General features: G+C 36.5%; 1 protein-coding gene and 2 pseudogenes across 1 annotated transcript; 2 read left to right on the top strand and 1 right to left on the bottom strand.

Moving 5' to 3' along the window:
* Nucleotides 1-4,461: 4,461 nt before the first annotated feature.
* On the top strand, nt 4,462-7,810 carry LOC129302894 (inducible nitrate reductase [NADH] 2-like; annotated as a pseudogene).
* A 2,612-nt stretch (nt 7,811-10,422) lies between these two features.
* LOC129302893 (nitrate reductase [NADH]-like) lies at nt 10,423-14,036 on the top strand. Its single transcript, XM_054941795.1, has 4 exons — nt 10,423-11,474; nt 11,569-11,709; nt 11,886-12,118; nt 12,313-14,036. The coding sequence occupies exons 1-4, from the start codon at nt 10,556-10,558 to the stop codon at nt 13,615-13,617; spliced, it is 2,598 nt and encodes an 865-aa protein (XP_054797770.1). The 5' UTR covers nt 10,423-10,555; the 3' UTR covers nt 13,618-14,036.
* A 907-nt stretch (nt 14,037-14,943) lies between these two features.
* On the bottom strand, nt 14,944-20,570 carry LOC129301912 (ras-related protein RABA6b-like; annotated as a pseudogene).
* Nucleotides 20,571-21,137: the final 567 nt, after the last annotated feature.

Here is a 21,137-nt window from a genome sequence, read left to right as displayed (position 1 = left end):
AGGTACTCAAGTTATGTGAGAATTGTGAAAAAGAGTAAATTTTAAAATGAGTGTCAAACTTTTGGCACAGAAATAATTTAATTGTAAAACTAAAGCCATTAGTTAAAGTTAGGAGAAAGTTCTCTATAGACACTTAAATCACTTCAATTAGACATGGGACGTAGAAATGGGGCACCCTAAAAGTTTGCCCAATTGTTGTCAAATAATAGCAAAAATTTGTTGTCAAAATCATACAATATGCCGTAGTGCATTGTGCTCGAAGAACAATACATAGCACAAAGGCTCACTAGCCACGACGGAAATGTGACAAGTCAAGGTGCATGCCTTTGTTTCTTCACTATTTCAATGTTTTTCAATTTTTAAGCAAATGCCTTGATTATTTTCGAGATTCCATGCTTTTGCATGATTACCAAACTTTGATGTTCAGTTGTAAAGATCGTTTGAAATGTTTTAAATATTAAAAACTTGGAATCTCATTTGTGTAATTTGAAAAATATGGTAATTACCATGATTTTTGGTATTTATGGAGGATTAACAAAGGTAATCTTACTTGTCTAACCTGGAGATTTTGCAAGGTTAACAAGTTGTTGGCATGATCATCTTCAACATCTATCAAACATGTGTAGATAATCTCCAATCCTAGTTTTTTAAATCTTCTAAGAATAATGATAACATTTGTTTCACTTGAAACTGACTAAAAGTGGGTGTATCAATAATGATAGTGGCAAATTGACCTTTATAATCTCGCTTTTCCAAGCCCAACTTATACTTTTTCATCTCTTAGTTACTCCCTATTAGACATAGGACCCTACTTTAATACAAATTGGCTTAGGAGCTAAGGGAAAAGAGAGAATACTCTTACTTTGATAAAAAAAAATACAAGGGAATGAGTACTATTTATACTAGCCTTAGGTAGACAAGAAATTGGTGCTAATAAAGAGATTATGGAAGAACTTAATTTTAAATGAAAGGTTATAGAAATTAAAATTACTTATTAAAAAATACTTATTGGGAACTTATAAAGGTTACAAACACTTGTTATAACTTATGAGTAGGAAAGTTATAGAGATAGTAAGGGTTATGAAGATGAAGCATCCAATTCCATCTTAGTCCCTCTTAAATGTCTCTCTCTTTGATCTCTCCCTTACTCACTTCATCAAAGTTAGACAGCACCCTCCCCCTTGAATTTCTCTCTCCCCCTCCCTGTATCTCTCTCCAATCTCTTGCTTAATTACTCCATCTGACTTAGACAGCACCCTCCCTCTTAGATTTATCTCACTTTTCATCTCTCTCTCTTTCTCTCATATCTCTCACTCTCTTCCTTGCTCACTCTATCTGACTCAACAACACCCTACCTCTTAGATTTATTAGGCACATGCACAACAACACCATCAATTTGATTTATCAGGCTCTATTGAATGCAGACATCCCCCTCCCTCTCTAAGGCTATCTCACTCCGTCAAGTTACTCTCTCTCGCTTAGTCTCCTTTTTAAGGTACTATATTCTAATCTCTAGCCACCTCTTGCTTCAATTGATTTGAAATGTGAATGGTTGCTACTGCCTAGTTAGGATTTTCACTGGATAGTATTGATTTTGCTTTTTAAATATCTTGTTCTTGATGGCCAATTTTTATTTTTTTTATTGACTTGTTGCCTTTACTGGTTTTGATTTTCACTACTTATGATTTTGCTTGCAATGTAAAAATGTCTTGTTGCCTTTGTTTTCCCTTTCATTTGGCGGCAAGTGTGGATGAGACAAGGAGGTGCATAGAGTAGGTGATGGGGAATGGAGAGAAAGGGAAGGAGGTGAGGAAAATAATGCAATTATGTAGAGGGAGGAGTAGAGGGAAGCAGTGAATTGCTGAGAGAGAGAGAGAGAGAGATAAGGAGGGAGGGAAAGCATGGCCTAGAATCAGAGAGGAGAAAGCACACAAAGAGAGAGAGAGAGAGAGAGTGTGTGTGTGTGTGTGTGTGTGTGTTTTCTTGAGCCCATCACCAGACGAATGTTCAGTTAAGATTAATAATGGGAGTGAGATTACTCTTATTTTAATTATTTAGAATTTAAAATGTATATAATAAGAGTTCATGACTCAAATTGCCACCTATAGTTTATGGACAAATTTTCATTTAACTCTTATTTAAACAAAAATACGCCCACAAGCTTTGAATATGATTTTATTCTTAATTTAAAGCAAGACAAATTAGCTACCGAACTACAAGACTTTCTATATATATGTATGTATCTATGTACAAGACTTTCTATATGTATGTAAGTATCTATGTGTAAAGTTTTGGAAAAATATGAAAGGAGGAGAGCTTGTAGTTTCCATATGATGGAATGTTCTAGTCTTTCTTCATTTTAAATTTGTTGATAAAATATATGAAGATATTTTTTGAAAAAATTATTGTTAACTTCTAGCTTGACATTTTCATATGTAGCAAGATCCTTTCATTGTGGGTGTATATATGCACTCACAGAGAGGGGTTTTATTTGTCTGGGCTAAAATAATTATCCTAATATAAGGGTTGCAATATACTTATGATGGGATGAATTTAGATTTGATAATTGTACTTCATACAAGCATTGAGCCTATACCATTTAAACCATTAAAATGCATATTAATAGCTTTAAATTCATCTTCTCACTACAACACAATTTTTGCTTTAGATAACAGTTTTATTTGCAACAATTTTAAAAGTATTTCCCAATATGGGCATTAGCAATATTTTTTGTATGTGCTATTATTCTCATACTTTAAGCAACATAGTTTTGGCAACATTTAAAAATTATTTCCAAAAGTAGAATAAGCAATAATTTTCAATTGATGCAATAATTTTTTTGAATAGGTAACATAAAAATTGTTACCTATAAAGGATTTTTTATGGTAACATTTTAAAAATGTTCCTTATTCAAATAGGCAACAAAAATATAAATGTTGCCTTTAGTTTCTCTTTATGGCAATATTTTAAAATTATTGCTTGTTATTTTTCTAAACATAAAAATTTATTTTTATAATTTTTCTAGATATTCTCATAGTTTTAAGCAACTTTTTTATAAAAGTTGTGGCCAAAAATAAAAAAATTGTTACCTAAATAGAAAACACTTGAAAACTATCCCTATAACTTTAGGTAATATTTTTCAAACTTATAATAACACTTTTAAATTGTTTTTAGATAACAAAAATGTTATAGTGTCTATTTGAGATTAACAAATAAGTAAATTTATTTAAACTATTAATTAGAATTTTAACGACTTTAATACATATACTCAATGTCTATAGTCACAAAATCCAAATTCTGATAGAGGTGCCATATTGTCTAGCGCGAAGAGTGCATGTGCATATTTTGTCATAAGTTGAACAATACGAAACTAATTAACCCATGAGGCATGGAGTCTAAAGTTTACTGGTAAGCTGGAGGAGGAGAATATTATCATGTTCTAGCTAATGCCATGGCTTTTTCAATTTGATAAATATATTGTGCATATAACTGCATTTAAAGCTATTTAAGCTGAACTTGGTTTGGGTTGAACCCGCAGCTAGCATAGTTCATGACTTTATACACCATCTTCACTTTTTATATCTTAGTTTATCACATCTCATTTATGTAAATGAAAATATGCATAATTTGATACTAATTCATGTACTAGTTCTAATATAATTAAGAAAGGTTATGGCCATTTAAGTTTAAAAACGAAAAATATTTTTGAAACTCCTTAGGTCTTAGTCCCATTTTTATATTATGCATTTTGCATCTAACAGTCAATTCTCAATTTTATGATTTTATCTTTTATTCACCGCTCCCAATCCCGCATTTTTTTTCTTCTTGTTTTCGTTTGTGGCAAACCCAAGCGTGCTTGCTTCTTTTTATTATCTGGAATATATTATAAATACTGGCCAATTGCGAGTCGAGACTATTAAAAAAATAAAGTAGGTCCATGAACTTGAATACAGTTGTTATCTGAATAAAATAAAGCGACGTGAAATATCATATGAATTACTCCTTTTATTTAAAAATATAAAATATTTTTAATTAAATCTCATCTCTTAATAAAATAATTATTTATTTTTAAATTAATTTTATATTTTTATATTTATTTTTATTAAATATTCTATAATAAATATAAAATTATTTATTAATAGAAGTACTTTAAAAAAATAATCATATTTTAAATTATTAAAAATATTTTATATTTTTTAAATATTTAATTTTTTAAAAAAATATATTATATTTTTAAATGGATGGTGAAACGTATAAAAACCTTTGGGTAAAAAATATGCAACAGAAAGAAAAAGACGTCACTCACTAAACAATAGGACCCACGGATTGTTGCGTCGGGCTGGGTCCTTTCTATACTCGCTCTCAATTTGCCCACAACATTCCCTATAAATACTTGCCAGACCTTCTTTTTTTTCATCATTCTCTCTTCTCTACTGAGTAACCCATTGGGCATTGGCCAGCTCTGGTCTCTTCAGAGTTCTACGAGCTTCCCACCCCTCAAAAGCTATTTTACTTTCTTTCGTGGCAGCATCCATCGACGACCGTCAATATGCTGGCCCTTTGAACAGTATCGTTCATTCCTTCAACATCTCCCCTGATTTTAACTTCCCTTTCAAACCCATGTCAAAGGACTTAGATTCCTCCAGCGAAGATGAAAACGACACCGAGGAGTGGAAAGACGTGATACGAAAGGCTAACTCCGAAACGGAGAGCTGGATTGAACACAATGCTTCACTGGTCCGAGTCCCCAAAAAAAAACTACATCAATTGGGAGCCACCCGTCACTAGCCTCAAGCAACGCAGCTTCATCACCCCCATCCCCCTCCACTTTGTCCTTAACCACGGCCCCGTCCCTATTACCTGCTACGATAAGTGGACCATCGAGGTTAGTGGCCTCGTCAAACGCCCCTCAAAATTCACCATGAGTTAGTGAATGACTTCCCAAGTCGCGAATTCCTGGTCACACTGATATGCGCCGGCAACAGAAGGACAGAACAATCCGTGGTGAAACAGAGCATTAGTTTTAACTGGCGTGTGGGTGCCGCTTCCACTTTGGTCTGCACGAGGTGCTTTTAAGGCACTTGCTCAAGAGATATGGAATCTATAGCTGAACCAAAGGAGCTTTATACGTGTGTATTGAAGGAGATGAGGATCTGCTAGGTGGCGGTGGGTCCAAGTACGGGACAAGCACTAAGAGAAAGGTTGCAATGGATCCGACCCAAAACATCATCCTCGCTTAAATGCAAAACAGAGAGCGCTTGGCTCCGGAATTCAGCTTCCTGGTAAGGATGATCATACCAGGTTTCATTGCGAGCCGCATGATCAAGTGGCTCAAGTGTATCATTGTAACTCCACAAGAATCAAAAAACCACTACCATTACATGGACAACAAAGCATTTCCCTCCCACGTTGATGCAAAGCTTGCTAGCGCTGAAGGTAATGTGCTTGGCATTTGTACTTGTTTCTCTTGTCAATTCGTGGAAATGCAGTTAATTCGTATGTTGAAATGGATCATTCGTTAATGCCATCTTTCGAGTTCTTAATTATATTTAATTGAATGAGTGAAGGTTGGTGGTACAAGCCTGAGTATATAATCAACGAGCTTAACATAAACCCCGTGATAACCACGTCGTGTCACGAGGAGATTTTGCCCATAAACTCTTCGACTACTCAAAGGCTGTATGTGTTGAGATGCTATGCATATTCCTGTTAGAATTTTTTCATTTTCTTTCCCAGAAAGAAGGGAAAAAGAAGAGGATTCAGACTTGCTTAAAATATATTAAAACTATCTTCTTTTGATCTGCGAAGGATAGGGCTTCAAGCTTAGGCCTAGCTTTTTTTTTTTGGGGGGGGGGGGACACGAGGAGACATAATTGATGAAGATATCCATGTCGTTACATGCAGGGGGCGGGAGAAAAGTGACACATGTAGAGGTGACATTGAACGGTGGGGAAACGTGGTCGCTGGCCAAATTGGAACACTTAGAGAAGCCGAACAACTATGGGAAATACTGGCGCTGGTGTTTATGGCCATTCAAGGTGGAGGTGCTAGACCTATTAGGAGCCAAGGAAATCACTGTACGAGCATGGGATGAGGCCCTCAACACCCAACTGAAGAAGCTCATTTGGAATCTCAAGGTATTTACAATTCTACACTTTTAATTGAGTAAATATATATTAACGTTAATGATGACCGTAAATCCACAAGTTCAGTACCATGACCAATGTTCCGAGCAATTTATATGTAATTTTTATCTCATAGACACATGTTTTATTTTAATATGAGCGCTTTGGATTTTGGTGATGAAGGGTATGATGAACAACTGCTGGTTCAAAGTAAAAACCAAGGTGTGCTTGCCCCTTAAGGGGGGACTGGAATCATGTCTGAGCACCCGACCATACCAACAAACACCCCTAGCAAGTCGATGAAGAAGGAAAACCACTTTGATAAGACAATATTGGAGTCCAACCAAAGTTTGAAGAGTGTCTCAACGCCCTTCATGAACACCACCACCTCCAATATGTACTCCATCTCCAAAGTTAAAAAACACACCTCCCCAAACTCTGCTTGGATCATTGTTCATGGCTATGCCTACAACTGCACAAGCTACCTCAAAGATAACTCCGGCGGCACCGAAACCATCCTCATCAATGCCGGCACCGACTGCACCCAAGAGTTTGAAGCCGTCCATTCTGCTGATGCCAACAAAATGCTCGAGGACTACAAAATTGGCGAGGTCTTGACTACTGGCAACACCTCCACTGACTCTTCTCCCAACCCCTTCGCACACGACAATGCCAACATGCACTAGCCTTTTAGCTTCAATCAAGGAATCCCCACGATTATGCAGCGTGGCCCTCAACACCCGTGAGAAAACCCCATGCAAGCTCTTCTCCAAAACGTCCATCTCACACGACGTGAGACTTTTCCATTTTGAGCTACCCTCAAAGAACTAAATCATGGGTCTGCCCGTCGGGATGCACATGTTCGTCTGTGCAACCATTGAGGATGAGCTCTACATGTAAGCTTACGCTCCAACCAGCAACGTCAACGAAGTCGAGTATTTTGATCTGGTGGTCAAGATTTATTTCAAAAGGGTACACCTCAAGTTTCCCAACAGTGGGCTCATGTCTCACCACCTGGACTCGCTTCCTATTGGCTGTGTTGTGGAGGTGAAGGGTCCCCTAGGCTATATAGAGTCCACTGGAAGAGGTAATTTTTTGGTACGCAGGAAGCCCAAGTTTGTGAAAAGGCTGGCCATGCTGGCCGGGGGGACGGGGATCATGCCAATTTATCAAGTGGCTCAAGCCATTCTAAAGGACCCAGAGGACCGAACGGAGATGCACGTTGTGTATGCAAACCGGACCGAGGATGATATATTGCTGAAAGAAGAGCTAGATGAGTGGGCTAAGAAGGATGAGCGGTTTAGGGTGTGGTACGTGGTGCAGGAAAGCAAGAGTGAAGAGTGGGAATACAGTGAGGGTTTCATCACGGAGGATATCCTAACGGAGCATGCCCCAGACGCATCGGACGACACGCTGGCATTGCCCATGATTCAGTTCGCGGTGCAGCCCAATTTGGAGAAGATGGGGTACGACACCAACAACAATTTACTTGTGTCTTAGGTTGAACACATGGATAGAGGAGCAAGTTGTATTGTCGTATATGTGTGTGGTGTGCAGCCCTTTGTGTGTGTGTGTGTGTGTGTGTGTGTGTGTGTGAGCGCCATTGTTGTGCAGCCACGTGATTTCGGGAAAGTGGAGTGTGTTTTCAAGAACAATTTGGTTTTACTTTCTATAAGACCCATTGCCGGAGTTGGATGTGTCATACATGTCTGTAATTGAATGGTATAATATACTATGTTTGCCCTAGATTTTTAAATTTTTTCCATCCGAAAACAAATTTACAAAAAAATGTGGTACTGCTAATGGGAAAGAAATCTTGAGTGAAAAACTTGTTTGTGATCATGTTATTTTATTTGGCGTGTGACCAGGAAAGGGAAAGGAAGGGGGAAAAAAACAATTCCTTCACTTACGTGGCATCACCAGCAGATCATCCTAGAGGCAGAGGTTTTGTGTGAACAAAAACTGAAAATGCAGAAAAACAAAATCTACGTATTTCAATTACGATGCCCTAGCTTGATATACATTTATTAGAGTAAACATCAGAGTGTGGCAAAAGGGGGGGTAAATATCAGAGCAAGAATACATCATCTAGCTAGGATATATAGAGAACCCTATCGGCATGCCCAAGAGAGGAAAATGCAGAAAGAAATGGAAAATCCCTCAAATGCTCGTCCAAATGTGTGCCCTGTAATGTTGTTTTCAGAGTAGACATGTGATTGCGAATCTCACGTACGGCGAATTGCTCCGAAAGCAGCCATCAAGGAGTTGGATATGCTGCCACGCTCCCGCACATTCCTCACTTGTCATTTCCCACCCTTACCCTATTGTCTATACACAGTGGTCTCTCCCGGCCAGTTTGCTGTGTACTGTTTAAAAATGTTAAAACCCACTTGTAAATAGAACAGTTAGATTTTGAATTAAAAAATAATATGATATTTTAAAAATAAAAAAATTATTACAAAGTTCAATATCAAGTTCATTAATTTAAAAGTCAACCTGAGAAGCCTGTTTCTCGGGGAAGTAGCCGTCCCCAGTTGGGGACTTTGTTGACCCTTTCATGCATTGCCAAACTCTTGGGAAAAATCATGGGGCCTCAAAATTCACACTTATTATATGTGTCCCGGAAAATTTAATATCCTCAGACTGTAAAAGTAAAAAAGTTATGTTTTGCTATAATCGCACAGCAGTTTAAATTCTATTTTTTTAAGGAAAATCAATTTCTCTTAAATAAAAATACAGGGTTATAACATGTGCTTCTAAAATATAATTATAAATTTTGTTAATTGGTGTTAGTGATTGACTCTCCTCCCTTTTTCTACTTATTTTTGTGTTCCCCATCAGAACCAGCTCCCCGGTTTTTATTTCCGTTTTTGTCCCTTGTTACCCGTTGACTCGCGTTTTTTTTTTCGAATCCAAACCATTGATATTTAATCCTTATCTTGTATTCGATCACTCCCCCAAAAATCCACGGCCGTTTACTTCTTTGTTTTCTGCATTATATTACAAATCCACTAATCGGAGGTCGACGTGTTTTTAATCGCACGCATTCACGCACGCCATGAACTCGAATAGGATTTTAAATTGTAATATACATCTACAACGAAGATAAAATATAGAACGAGCTTGAAGACTTCCCCAAATGCACGCAGGGAACAGAGTTCGTACGGATTCTTGCAAAATATTTTGGTTTCGTTTTTGTGGATCAAATGTATTAAGATGTTTGTTAATTTCTCCATCCTTTTTGTTGCGTGCTGCGTACTAGTATATAGGCACTCTTGGGAAGTTTCACTTTTTGGATTTAAATTCTCTAGAATTAAGATCGATGAATTTATAATTGAAGTTTTCTTTTTTAGAAATTTTATTCATTTATCGTTACTTGCAAAATATAAAAAAAATTATGCATAGATTTATCAACCTTAACTTTAGATGATTTAAATTTTTGTTTTGTTTTGTTTTTTTAAGGAGAAGATTGAAGCGGACACGGATCCTTTTCCATACGTGGAACAATTAATACAATACTTTTGGAGGGAGACAACTAATACAATACTAACTTTGATAAGTTGTCGTGTTCTAGCGATAATATTTTTTACTTGCTAAATTGTGCGTGCAACTAAATTTCAAGGTTTTGAAATTGGTCTAGGTGAACCAGCGGCATGGTTCACCACAATTTCACCCTATTTTATGCTTCTTCTTTTTTCTACTCCCTCTTATCCTATTTATAAAATAGAGAGAGAAAATTTTTTTATCATATTTATAAATTATATCATTAAATTTTTATTTTAAACTTTATCTTTTACTCTTCATTAAATGTTAGAGTGAGAAAATATGTTATTAAGACATAAATATTTAATAAGAATAAAGTTAAAAATTTATTAAATTTTAAGATAGAATTAATAAATTTTAAAATTTTTTTCAATATTAATAAAATATATTAAAAATAACTTATAAATAGTATCACAAAGTATCTTCTTTTATCACATCTCAGTTATTTTTGATAATATATATTAAGCTTTGTAAAATATGTTGCATTTGGACAGGATTCTGTCTAGGTGCCTCCCCATTTTTTATTTCCCCTATTACCCCTTCTTTGGTTGACTCCCACTTTCACATGACTGCATTGTGGATCTCAGCATCAATTCTCAACCCTCATCTTGAATAAGATGTCAGTCCTAAACTAATAAAGCGTCATAAAATATCGAAAATTACTGATGTCACGCACTACGTCATAGAATTTCTGAACTGCTGTCTCTTCTTCTACATCCCGCGCGTCGTCCTCAGGCTGGCCCAGTACTCTCTCCGTCCGCCGGCGACCTATAAATACACCCACAACCCATTCGTCACTCCGATTTCTCTACAAAGCACTCCATTGCAATAGTAAAGCCTCCTCTCACCACAAAAGCTGTTTTACTTTCTCTCCCTCGATATTTTCCATGGGGGCGTCCATCGAAATCCGTCAATACGCCGGCCCAATAAACGGCGTAGCTACTTCCTTCAACGACTCCCCAGCCAATCCCAAGAGATCCGAGCCCACGTCAAGGGAGTACGATTCCTCCAGCGAAGATGAAAACGACGCCCAAGAGTGGAAGGACGTAATCCGAAAGGTGAACTCCGAAGCCGAGTGCTGGATCGAACGCAATGCTTCCATGCTGCGTGTCCCTGGAAAACACTACTACAACTGGGAGTCACCCATCAGCCGCCTCATGCATCACGGCTTCATCACCCCCACGCCCCTCCACTTTGTACGTAACCACGGCCCCGTCCCAGATGACCTCTGGCATGACTGGACCGTCCAGGTTTGTGGCCTCGTCAAACGCCCCGCCAAGTTCACCATGGACCAACTCGTCAACGACTTCCCCAGCCGTGAGCTCCCCGTCACACTGGTGTGTGCCGGCAACAGAAGGACAGAACAGACCAATGTGAAGCAAAGCATTGGTTTTAGCTGGCGTGTGGGTGCGATTTCCACTTCCGTCTGGCGGGGGGTGCCTTTGAGGTACTTGCTCAAGAGGTGCGGCATCTATAGCCGTACCAAAGGGGCTTTATACGTGTGCCTCGAAGGGGACGAGGATCTTCCAGGTGGCGGTGGGACCAAGTACGAGACAAGCATCCGGAGAGACATTGCGATGGATCCGACCCGCGACATCATCATCGCTTACATGCAAAACAGGGAGCGCTTGGCACCTGATTGCGGGTTCCCGGTGAGGATAATCATACCGGGTTTCATAGGGGGCCGCATGGTTAAGTGGCTCAAGCGTATCATTGTCACTCCACAAGAATCAAGCAACCATTACCATTATGTGGACAATAGAGTGCTCCCCACCCACGTGGATGCCGAGCTGGCCAGCTCTCAAGGTAATGCCATTTTTTTTTTTTTTAATGGAGAGTCGCGGCAGCTCATTCTTTTGTTTAAATGAATAATTTTCTAATTATAATTGAGTGAGTCAAGGTTGGTGGTACAAGCCTGAGACTGCTGTCTACGAGCTCAACATAAACTCCGTGATAACCACGCCGCGTCATGAGGAAATCTTGCCGATAAACTACTGGACTACTCAGAGGCCGTTTGTATTTAAAGGCTACGCATATAACGGTTAGCTTTTCCTTTCCTTTCCCTTTATTCATGAAAGAAAAAGGAAAACAAGAGGGACTTGCTTAAGATTAATATGCGATGATCTTGTCATGGTATGCAAAGGATCAGAGTTAAGATTTAGGGTTAGCTAAGGGTATGAATGGAGAGGTAATTCTAATTCTAGTGGATCCATGCAGGGGGCGGGAAAAAAGTAACACGTGTCGAGGTAACAATGAACGGTGGGGAAACATGGCTACTGGCCAAATTAGAACACCCAGAAAAGCCGAACAAATACGGGAAATACTGGTGCTGGTGTTTCTGGTCGTTGGAGGTGCAAGTGCTGGACCTTCTGGGAGCCAAGGAAATCGCTGTACGAGCATGGGACGAGGCCTTCAACACCCAACCCGAGAAGCTTATTTGGAATCTCAAGGTACTTACAATCGTGAACTTTAATTGAATAAATGTGTGTATTAAATAAATGGCTAGCTAGAAATCCACATCAGTACTATGGTCGAAGGTCCAAGTGATTAAAATATATATATTGGTACATAATTAATATATCTAATTTTTTTCTTAGTGGCCTGTTTTATTTAAATCTAAGCGCTTTGGGTTTTGATGATGAAGGGTATGATGAACAACTGCTGGTTCAAAGTGAAAACCAATGTGTGCATGCCCCATAAAGGCGGTACTGGAATTGTGTTTGAACACCCAACCATACAAGAAAACCATTCTGGTGGGCCAATGAAAACATCAGAGTCTAACCAGAGCATCAAGAAGAGTGCCGCGACATCCCTCATGAACACCATATTAACTATGTACTCCATCACCGAAGTCAAAACGCACACCTCCCCCGACTCTGCCTGGATCATCGTTCAAGGCTATGTGTACGACTGCACCCGCTTCCTCAAAGAACACCCAGGCGGGGCCGAAACCATCCTCAACAACGCTGGCACCGACTGCACTGAAGAGTTCGAGGCCATCCATTCTGACGAAGCCAAGAAAATGCTCGAGGACTACAGAATCGGCGAGCTCATACCTACCGGCTTCAACTCCACTGACTCGTCGCCCAACCCCTTCGTGCACAGCAATGCCGACATCAGTCACACAATCCCAATCAAAGAGGCCAACCAATTACGCAGCGTGGCCCTAAACCCGAATGAGAAAATCCCATGCAAGCTCGTGTCCAAAAAGTCCATCTCACACGACGTGAGGCTTTTCCGTTTTGCGCTACCCTCCGTGGACCAAGCCATGGGCCTGCCCGTCGGAAAGCATGTATTTGTGAGTGCAACCATTGATGATAAATTGTGCAAGCGACCTTACACTCCAACCAGCAGCATCGATGAAATTGGGTATTTCGATCTGGTGGTCAAGATTTACTTCAAAGGGGTACACCCCAAGTTCCCCAACGGTGGGCTAATGTCCCAGCACCTGGACTCGCTTCCTATTGGCACCGTCGTGGAAGTGAAGGGTCCACTAGGCCACATAGAGTACACCGGAAGAGGTAAATTTTTGGTTCACGGGAAGCCCAAGTTTGCGAAGAGGCTGACCATGCTGGCCGGCGGGAGCGGGATCACGCCCATTTATCAAGTGGCTCAAGCTATTCTGAAGGATCCAGAGGATCGGACCGAGATGATCGTTGTGTATGCGAACCGGACTGAGGATGATATTCTGCTGAGAGAAGAGATGGATGCGTGGGCTAAGAAGGATGAGCGGTTCAGAGTGTGGTACGTGGTGCAGGAAAGCAAGAGCGAAGTGTGGGAATACAGTGTGGGTTTCATCACGGAGGATATCCTGAGGGAGCATGCTTTGGAGGCATCGGACGACACGCTGGCATTGGCTTGTGGGCCACCACCAATGATTCAGTTCGCGGTGCAGCCCAATTTGGAGAAGATGGGGTATGATATCAACAACAATTTGCTTGTGTTTTAGGGGGACCCATAGTCGGAGTAGTACGGTGTATTGTGTGTATGTGCGTGCAATTCTATTGAATAGTGTTGTTAGTTATGTTGTAAACGTGTGTGACGGTGAATTTGGATTTGATGGTTATATTTAATATAAATATTAAGTATTTATATCGTCTAAATCATTAAAATTTAGATTAATAATTTTAAATTTATACTCCATTTTAATATAAATGTCAAAGGTTCAGATAGTTAATGTAGGCACTCAGTGCCTACAGTCACTGAATCCATATCTGTGCGATTGTTGTCCAGGTTAGTTTTGTAAAATTAAGGGATTGGCATCAAGAACCATGTGTTTTCAAGAAGAACCATGGACGGAGGAGTAGTGTATTATTGTATATGTGTGTAATTGCATTGAATAATATTGTGTTTGTCCCAGATTTTTAATATTTTGTTCATTCGATCAATCTAAGTTTTGTGCAAAACCTTGAGGGGTTTTTGTCTGCCGCGCGCCATTAATTGCTTGTGATTCCAGCTGCTTGTAGGTCAATATATATATTTCATGGTTCACGCTCGTGTCTGTGTGTTTGTGTATCAATGGAACCATAATTAGTTTCTTCTCCTGATTGGGCTCTAATTTGTTTAACTAGCAATTCATTTTTCGTAGTTTAAGAGTTACAATACCAATACGTACCCTGAGCACGTTAATATTTAAGAATGAAGCTTGATGTAATTTTAACGGTTTGTTCGTGACATGGACAATGGAGGCTAACGTTGTCGATTCCTTAACCTCTTGTTTTTTTGGTCAACCTTAATCTTATCTGTGGTTCGTTCCTGAATAAACTGATCGATAGATGAGGGGTATACAATAATATTTATATATAAAAAAAGAATATTCGTTCTTTTAACAAGAATTCTTACTCAATTATTTTTATATTACGTGATATGATGCGTCATGTGCTGCACACAAATGTTATTTATTTGAAAATAAATAAACTAGATCCTAAAGAGGTGCATCCATATATGATATGTGCGTGTGTTAAAATATATTGCTTGGTTAATCTAATGAGTGAAACATAAGGAAATCTCTTTCCGTGGTCCTATGCAACATCAGAAACAAATCGTTTAAAGTTGAAGTTCCTTAATTTCTCTACTAAATTTTTCTTTTTTGACATTTTTTTTTCATTCTACTTTTTTATAAAATATAAAATCTTTTCTCTCTTTCTTGAAACAATAATCTCCATGAAATTCATATATTCTTGGTTTCAGGTGATTCGTTCTCAATTCAACAATATACTCAACAATACCTGAATTATTTATTTTCTTCTAATGTAATATATGTATTTATTTTCTTCTAATGTACTTGCTTCAAATTGATCTCCTTCCCAGAAGGAATATTGTATCTGGCTACATTATTAATGTCGTTAGCAGCTTCCAAGGTCATCTTGTGGTTGGTGATGTCATGAATCTCGTTGATCATATGCAAGAAGCCTTCTTCAACGGTGGGGTTCTGGATGATGAGGTTTCCATGAAACACAGGACTTCTGCCTCTGCCACCTTCCTGCCTTCTTCTTCATCCATTTGTCTTGATTCCATCAGATCGGATTTGTTGCCGACCAGGATGATGACCATGTCGTCGTTCCCGAACTCCCGGAGCTCCCTCAGCCATTTTCTCACGGTCTCGTGGGTTTCCCTTTTGGTTATGTCGTACACTAGGAATGCTCCTAAGGCTCCTCTGTAGTATGAACTCGTGATTGCTCTAAACCTGCGTTGTAATAATGCAATTGGACATTATTGTTAATGCGCGAGTGAAACGTAAGTTCAAAGCAATTAGACAGTAACATGTATGTACGTATGTATACATCAACATATGGGAGAAAAAGAAAAGGCATGTATATCAAAATAAAATACAAATGTTATAATGTGGTAGACTGTTTACAAGTCTTATGATTAATATTCACTGATGATGAATGAAAGCTCGGCTTATTCTAATTTCTCACAGTACTACTTGCAAGCGCGACCCATCATTGACACTGATTTCAAACATTATTTTTCAATGTTCAACTAACTTTCTTAAATTATATAAATTAATTATTTTTATGCTTAAAAATGAATAGAGTATATACTCCCTCTCAATCATAGTTAACTAATTTATATTTCTCAAAAAAATTGATTAAAATTTTGAATTTTTAAAATTTTTATACATTTTTAATATTATCCTTAGGTATAATAAATATAACATTTAATTTATTCAAAACACCCTTATTAATTACTAAACCAAGTAAGGTATGATTGAAATATATATATATATATATATATATAACAACTATCTAATATCCTATTTTAGATCAAGCAAGGTTTTTAAAAAATGAATTTTATTGTGGTCGGGAGGAAATAGTTGATTACATATGGCTCTTGATAATTTTTAAAATTGTGATGTCTTTATGTATGGCATACACGTTGTATTCGGTTTTTTTTTTTTTTAAGAATTTTAGCTAAGGATAAGGAAAAAGAAACATTTACTAGTGGGTTCTTAAAAAATCTAAAAATTCATTGTAAGATTTATAAACTGAACTAAAATAAAATGGGTGTCTAAAATGATTAAAATGTCCTTTTGCAAGAGAACAAAAAAAATAATTAACAACTGATATTAATAAATTAACAAATTAAAAAATTAATAATTAACAATTTTGCATTTATGACAAAATGATTAAACTATTATAATTATTGATAAGTCATGTAATTAAAATTGATGTTGATAAATTAACAAGTAAAAGTTAGATAATTAACAATTGATATTAGTATGATTATTGACAATGAAGTCATATGATTTATAATTGATGTTGGTAAATTAACAAGTGAAATAAAAAAATTAATAACTAATAACAGTACTTTTTGATCAAATTGAGTGAACAAACCTTATAAATGATTCACAAGTCAAGTTAAGTAGTTAACAAGTAATATTGACAAATTAACAAGTAAAGTTATAAAATTAACAAATAATATTTTTAAGATTATAGAGTCACAAAATTAACTTGTTAACTATTTAACAAGTATTGTTAAGAAATTAACAAGTACAAATGAACAATTAACAAGTAAAGTTAGGTAGTAATGAAGTACTTGTTAATTTTATAGAAGGGCATTTTGATCTTTTCAGCTATCATTTTTTTTCAATTCAATTCAGAAATCATGCATTGAATTTTTGGAATTTTTTTGGACCCAATGGTAAATATTTATCTCTTTCCTAATTCTTAATTGAAATTGTCCCTTTTTTCCTTTAGCGCAAGCCTACAAGAAAAACAAAAATTCTATAGTTTCCGTATGTTACATGTTAAGATTTATTCTCTTAATGTATATTATTTATTAAAATTTATTCTGTTTATATTTAAATAAGATTTTATATTCATTAGTTATTATTTTGATATTTTTTTATAGTCAAAAGTTTTGTTGAGTTGGGTCATGAGAGCTCATTATGGCCTAGGCATGTTTTCATGCTCAAAAAAATATATACAAATATACTTATAGATTATCTATCAACAAGGTCCATATATTATAGGATGAATTTGAATTTACACTCTTATAGATTATGGGCTAAATTCTTATCAACTAAATCAATCTTTATTGATAGTTATTATTAACATATTTATTAGTTATTATTAGAACCATCCATATATTGTAAGCCTTCTTACATTAATTAAGTAAAAACATTTTTCTAGTTTTCTTTCTTTCTCTTTTAACTTTTTTGTAGTATCAAAGCTTGGTTAATAATATTTTGGTAGTTTATTTGGGCTTAAGCTTTGCATAGCAAAGCTCTTAGCTCTTCCTCTTTGTTTTGCTTTTAGTATTTTGATATTTTTCTCTTAGTTTTGATAGTTCAATTTGAGATTTCATGATTCATTTATGCAATAATTACTCTTAGTTTTTTTCTTTTATAGCTTAGAGATTCATTTTTTTTTTCAATAATCATTGTCACCATTTAGTTCTCTGACTGGTGATTCATTATTTCAAGAATCACTCCCAATACCTCTATTGAATATTTAATAATATTATATAGTATTTCAAAAAGAATTATGGATTAATTAATAAAATTAATCACCTTAAAACTATTTATTTCTCATTATTTATTGAAATCAATTTTTAATGGTATTAAGGTGTTATTAACTAGTGTATTAATTGCCCAATGTTCATGAGTTTTTTTGCCAATAAAAGGCAGTACCAACCGCATAGATGGACACATCATCCTAAGCTTTGGGGCACGATCTCCTCCCCTCCCTTTCTCGTACTTCTCCTGAATTATTTTGTGATTTTCTCTGTTTTGTGATCTTGCTTTTTGGAAGATTTTTTTTAATTCTAACGAGCTATGGATATCAAATCGTGTATGATAGGATAGTTTTTAAGAATAGTATTCTAAAGTATGACTCAAATTATATTTTCTACCAGAGTTTCCAACATTTTCTGTCTTGTGATTCATTTTTTTGAGAATCAATCTCAAATTTTTTATTCAATAATTTATTCTTTCAATAATCATTCTTGAGTTTTTAGTTGAGTGATTCATTCCTTTAAAAATCGTTCTTAAATCTTACACCTAATGATTCATTTTTTTCAAAACTCACTTTTGATTTTTCCAATAGATTTATCCACATGAGAATCATTCTAAATAATTTGATGAGCAAGTAGACACAACCAATTCCCATCTACATATGGTTCAAATGATATATTATTTATTGTGATTTATTCTTAAAATCAAGCCATATTGTTATAAATTGATGCTCAAGGAAGTTTGAGGGGGGTACTTGAGATATATTATTCATTAAAATTTATTCTTTTAATATATATTATTTATTAAGATTTTTATTGAGATTTAAATAATATTTTATATTTATTAGTTATTATTAGGATTGTCCATATATTGCAAGCTTTTTATATCAACAAGATCGGCTTTTTTTTCAAGTCTCATCCCCCCTCCTCTCTCTTGACTTCTTTCAATCCAATTTGTGTAACCCACATATTCTTTTCCTTCAATCCGACCCGCGAAGATCGAATTATTTAATGGCTTGTTCTTATGCTTATAAAATTTAAATTGTTACGTATCACATCGTCCAGCATTTCTGAACTTTTAGGTCTCATCTGGTGAAAAATGAGCATGCGAATAGGAGAATGGGAGAAGGAGAGGGTTGAAAAGGGAAATAAAAATTGAATGAAAACATGTCCGTGAGAATCATGTAATTCGATTTGCTGTGCATGATCAGGATTCAGGAAAAGGGAAATAAAGGAAGAAAAAGACACCATTACAGAGCATCGTCCAACTTCCAACGGGCAAAGACTTTGTGTGAACCAAAACTAAGAATGCAGAGAACACTAAATACTTCAATTAATTACGATGCCCAAGATATTCATTCATTAAAATAGTACATATCAGAGCAATTAAAAACACAAAGTACAACATCAGGCAGTTATGTTGCAAATCTGCAACATTCCAAAGGATACCAAGAATGCAATTTCTACTGTACATCCAGAGGACCTCATCATGCAATTGGAGTCAGGCACACCAGGGCCCAAGTTCAAGAATGTGAATGTCTGAAACAAAGTAAGATGGATTGTTATGAGTCGCTACGAAAAATCTCGAGCTCTCCACTACCTTCGGTGAGGAAAATATCTTTGTACAAACACGAGTGTTAGGCCTTAAGCAAAGTGGGCCGTAGCCCAATGGAAAACGGGACATGAATTCAAAAGGTAGCAAAGCCCGATATAAAAGGACACAAGCCTAGACCTAGAGGATATTTGAAGACTCGGCGGCAATAAGAGAGAGGGCCACAAGCCACATGATGCCTTGCCAAAGTCAAATATAAATTCAAAACGGAAGTACCCATTTATGCTGCACATTCATTACTTTAGTGGCATTAACTACTCCTCTCCTCTTAAATTATAAAATATTTTTAAATAAAATTTTATATATTAATAAATTTTATTAAATATATTTAAAAACCTCATTTTTTTAAAATAAAAATATAAACTTACAAAAATACTTATTATTTAATATATTAAAAAGAGATGGGGTGAAAATTAACAATAAAAAAAAAGAATAATATTAAAATAAGCCTATTTAATAAAATTTTAATATTTTTAAAATGTTTTATATTTTGAGATACTGAATCTCTCTCAAAAATATATTATAATTTGGAGGAAAGGGAGTATTAACATTTCAATTTTCTCTGTAATTATTGACTGAGCAATCATTTCAATTAGCATTTTGTTAGACTACGATGCTTCATTTTTGAGCGGGAAGCTATTATGGCATGCGAGAAAACTGTCGGGAGATATACTTCAAGGGATCGGATTGTTTGATAGAAGTCAAGTTCACTTATTGGGATTGCATGGTCTTTGAGATGCCTTCATCACGTGAGATTGGAGCCGACAACGAGAAAGTTAAATTTGAAAGAATCACCAATTGATACCTGCTGCCAAGAGATGTTTTTAATTTGTTGCCCATTTTCCTATTCCAGACTTATATTCCCTTCTGCCAATTATCTACTGAAATAATGTCTGGATTGAAATATAAAATACAGGACGGAGTCATTTTATAAATTTAAGACTCAAATCAAGATCGTTTTCCCTCTGTTTTCATAATTTATTTTCTTCAAGATATATGCCCAGTTGTCTGCCTCTAGCTAATATCTCGTGGATTAAAGCGTGCGTTATGGGCAAGCCAGGCAGGGTATAACCATTGATGTGCCCTTCATGCATGCTCTTTACAAACGGTGATATCTCCATACGCTAACTAATTAATGTATCATGGATTAAACTTGCATGTGCGTGCGTGCGAGAGAACTTTTTGTTAAGGTTCGGAAATTCGATCTGTTTTGATTCAGCACGTACGAATAAAGGAGCCATGTCTCTGAAATCTGAACCACGGGGCTGATTGCTACAAGCAGACTCGCATTTCACTTCCGTCACGCCCCGAATAATTGATGGGTCGGCCATTTCTCTATAATAAGGGGCCTCCGGACATCTGTTATAATTTAAAGATGTAACTGAGATGCGCAGTTTTATTTTGTCTGGTGAGCAGCACATAAACGTCCCCTCGATATGATTAGTTGAGATGCAACGACCCAGTCAATGGTGCTAAAGAAACGTTATCAGCGAACCAGTAGTAGTAAACGAGAACACAGAAAAAATGTACATGGCAGAAGAAGCCAAGAGGGGATAAAATATCAACGAGCCAGACGTGGCTTTCGTGGCGTCACATCTAAGGGACAGGGGAGATTGAAAAATTAAAGCACGAGTAGATTTATAAAAAGGGAGAAAAGAAATAATAATTTAGAGGTCCTCATTGCGAGAAGCAGATTTTTATGCTGCGTTGTCAAGTGAAGAATAAAAGGATATAATATATTAATATACAGCTGGTTAAAGTGGAGAAGCGATAAATATTTAATTGGCATGAATCCAGGGGAAAGGAAGGGGAAGGGAGAAATATTACTTGGCATAGAAAAATAGATCAGGTCAGTGGTGGAGGAGGGGGGAGAGAGGGACCAGGGGAGGCGCTACTGC

The sequence above is a fragment of the Prosopis cineraria genome, unplaced genomic scaffold (genome assembly GCF_029017545.1).
Source record: "Prosopis cineraria cultivar Desert tree isolate PC_DT_omini unplaced genomic scaffold, ASM2901754v1 PC2, whole genome shotgun sequence".
Classification (NCBI taxonomy): domain Eukaryota; kingdom Viridiplantae; phylum Streptophyta; class Magnoliopsida; order Fabales; family Fabaceae; genus Prosopis; species Prosopis cineraria.
Note: the sequence above shows the minus strand (reverse complement) of the source record. Positions and strands in the feature narration are given on the sequence as shown.

Coding starts and splice junctions, on each gene's coding strand:
- LOC129302893 (XM_054941795.1), top strand. CDS start 10,556: ATGGGGGCGTCCATCGAAATCCGTCAATACGCCGGCCCAATAAACGGC. Junction 11,475..11,568: donor CGAGCTGGCCAGCTCTCAAG/GTAATGCCATTT, acceptor GAGTGAGTCAAG/GTTGGTGGTACAAGCCTGAG. Junction 11,710..11,885: donor TAAAGGCTACGCATATAACG/GTTAGCTTTTCC, acceptor GGATCCATGCAG/GGGGCGGGAAAAAAGTAACA.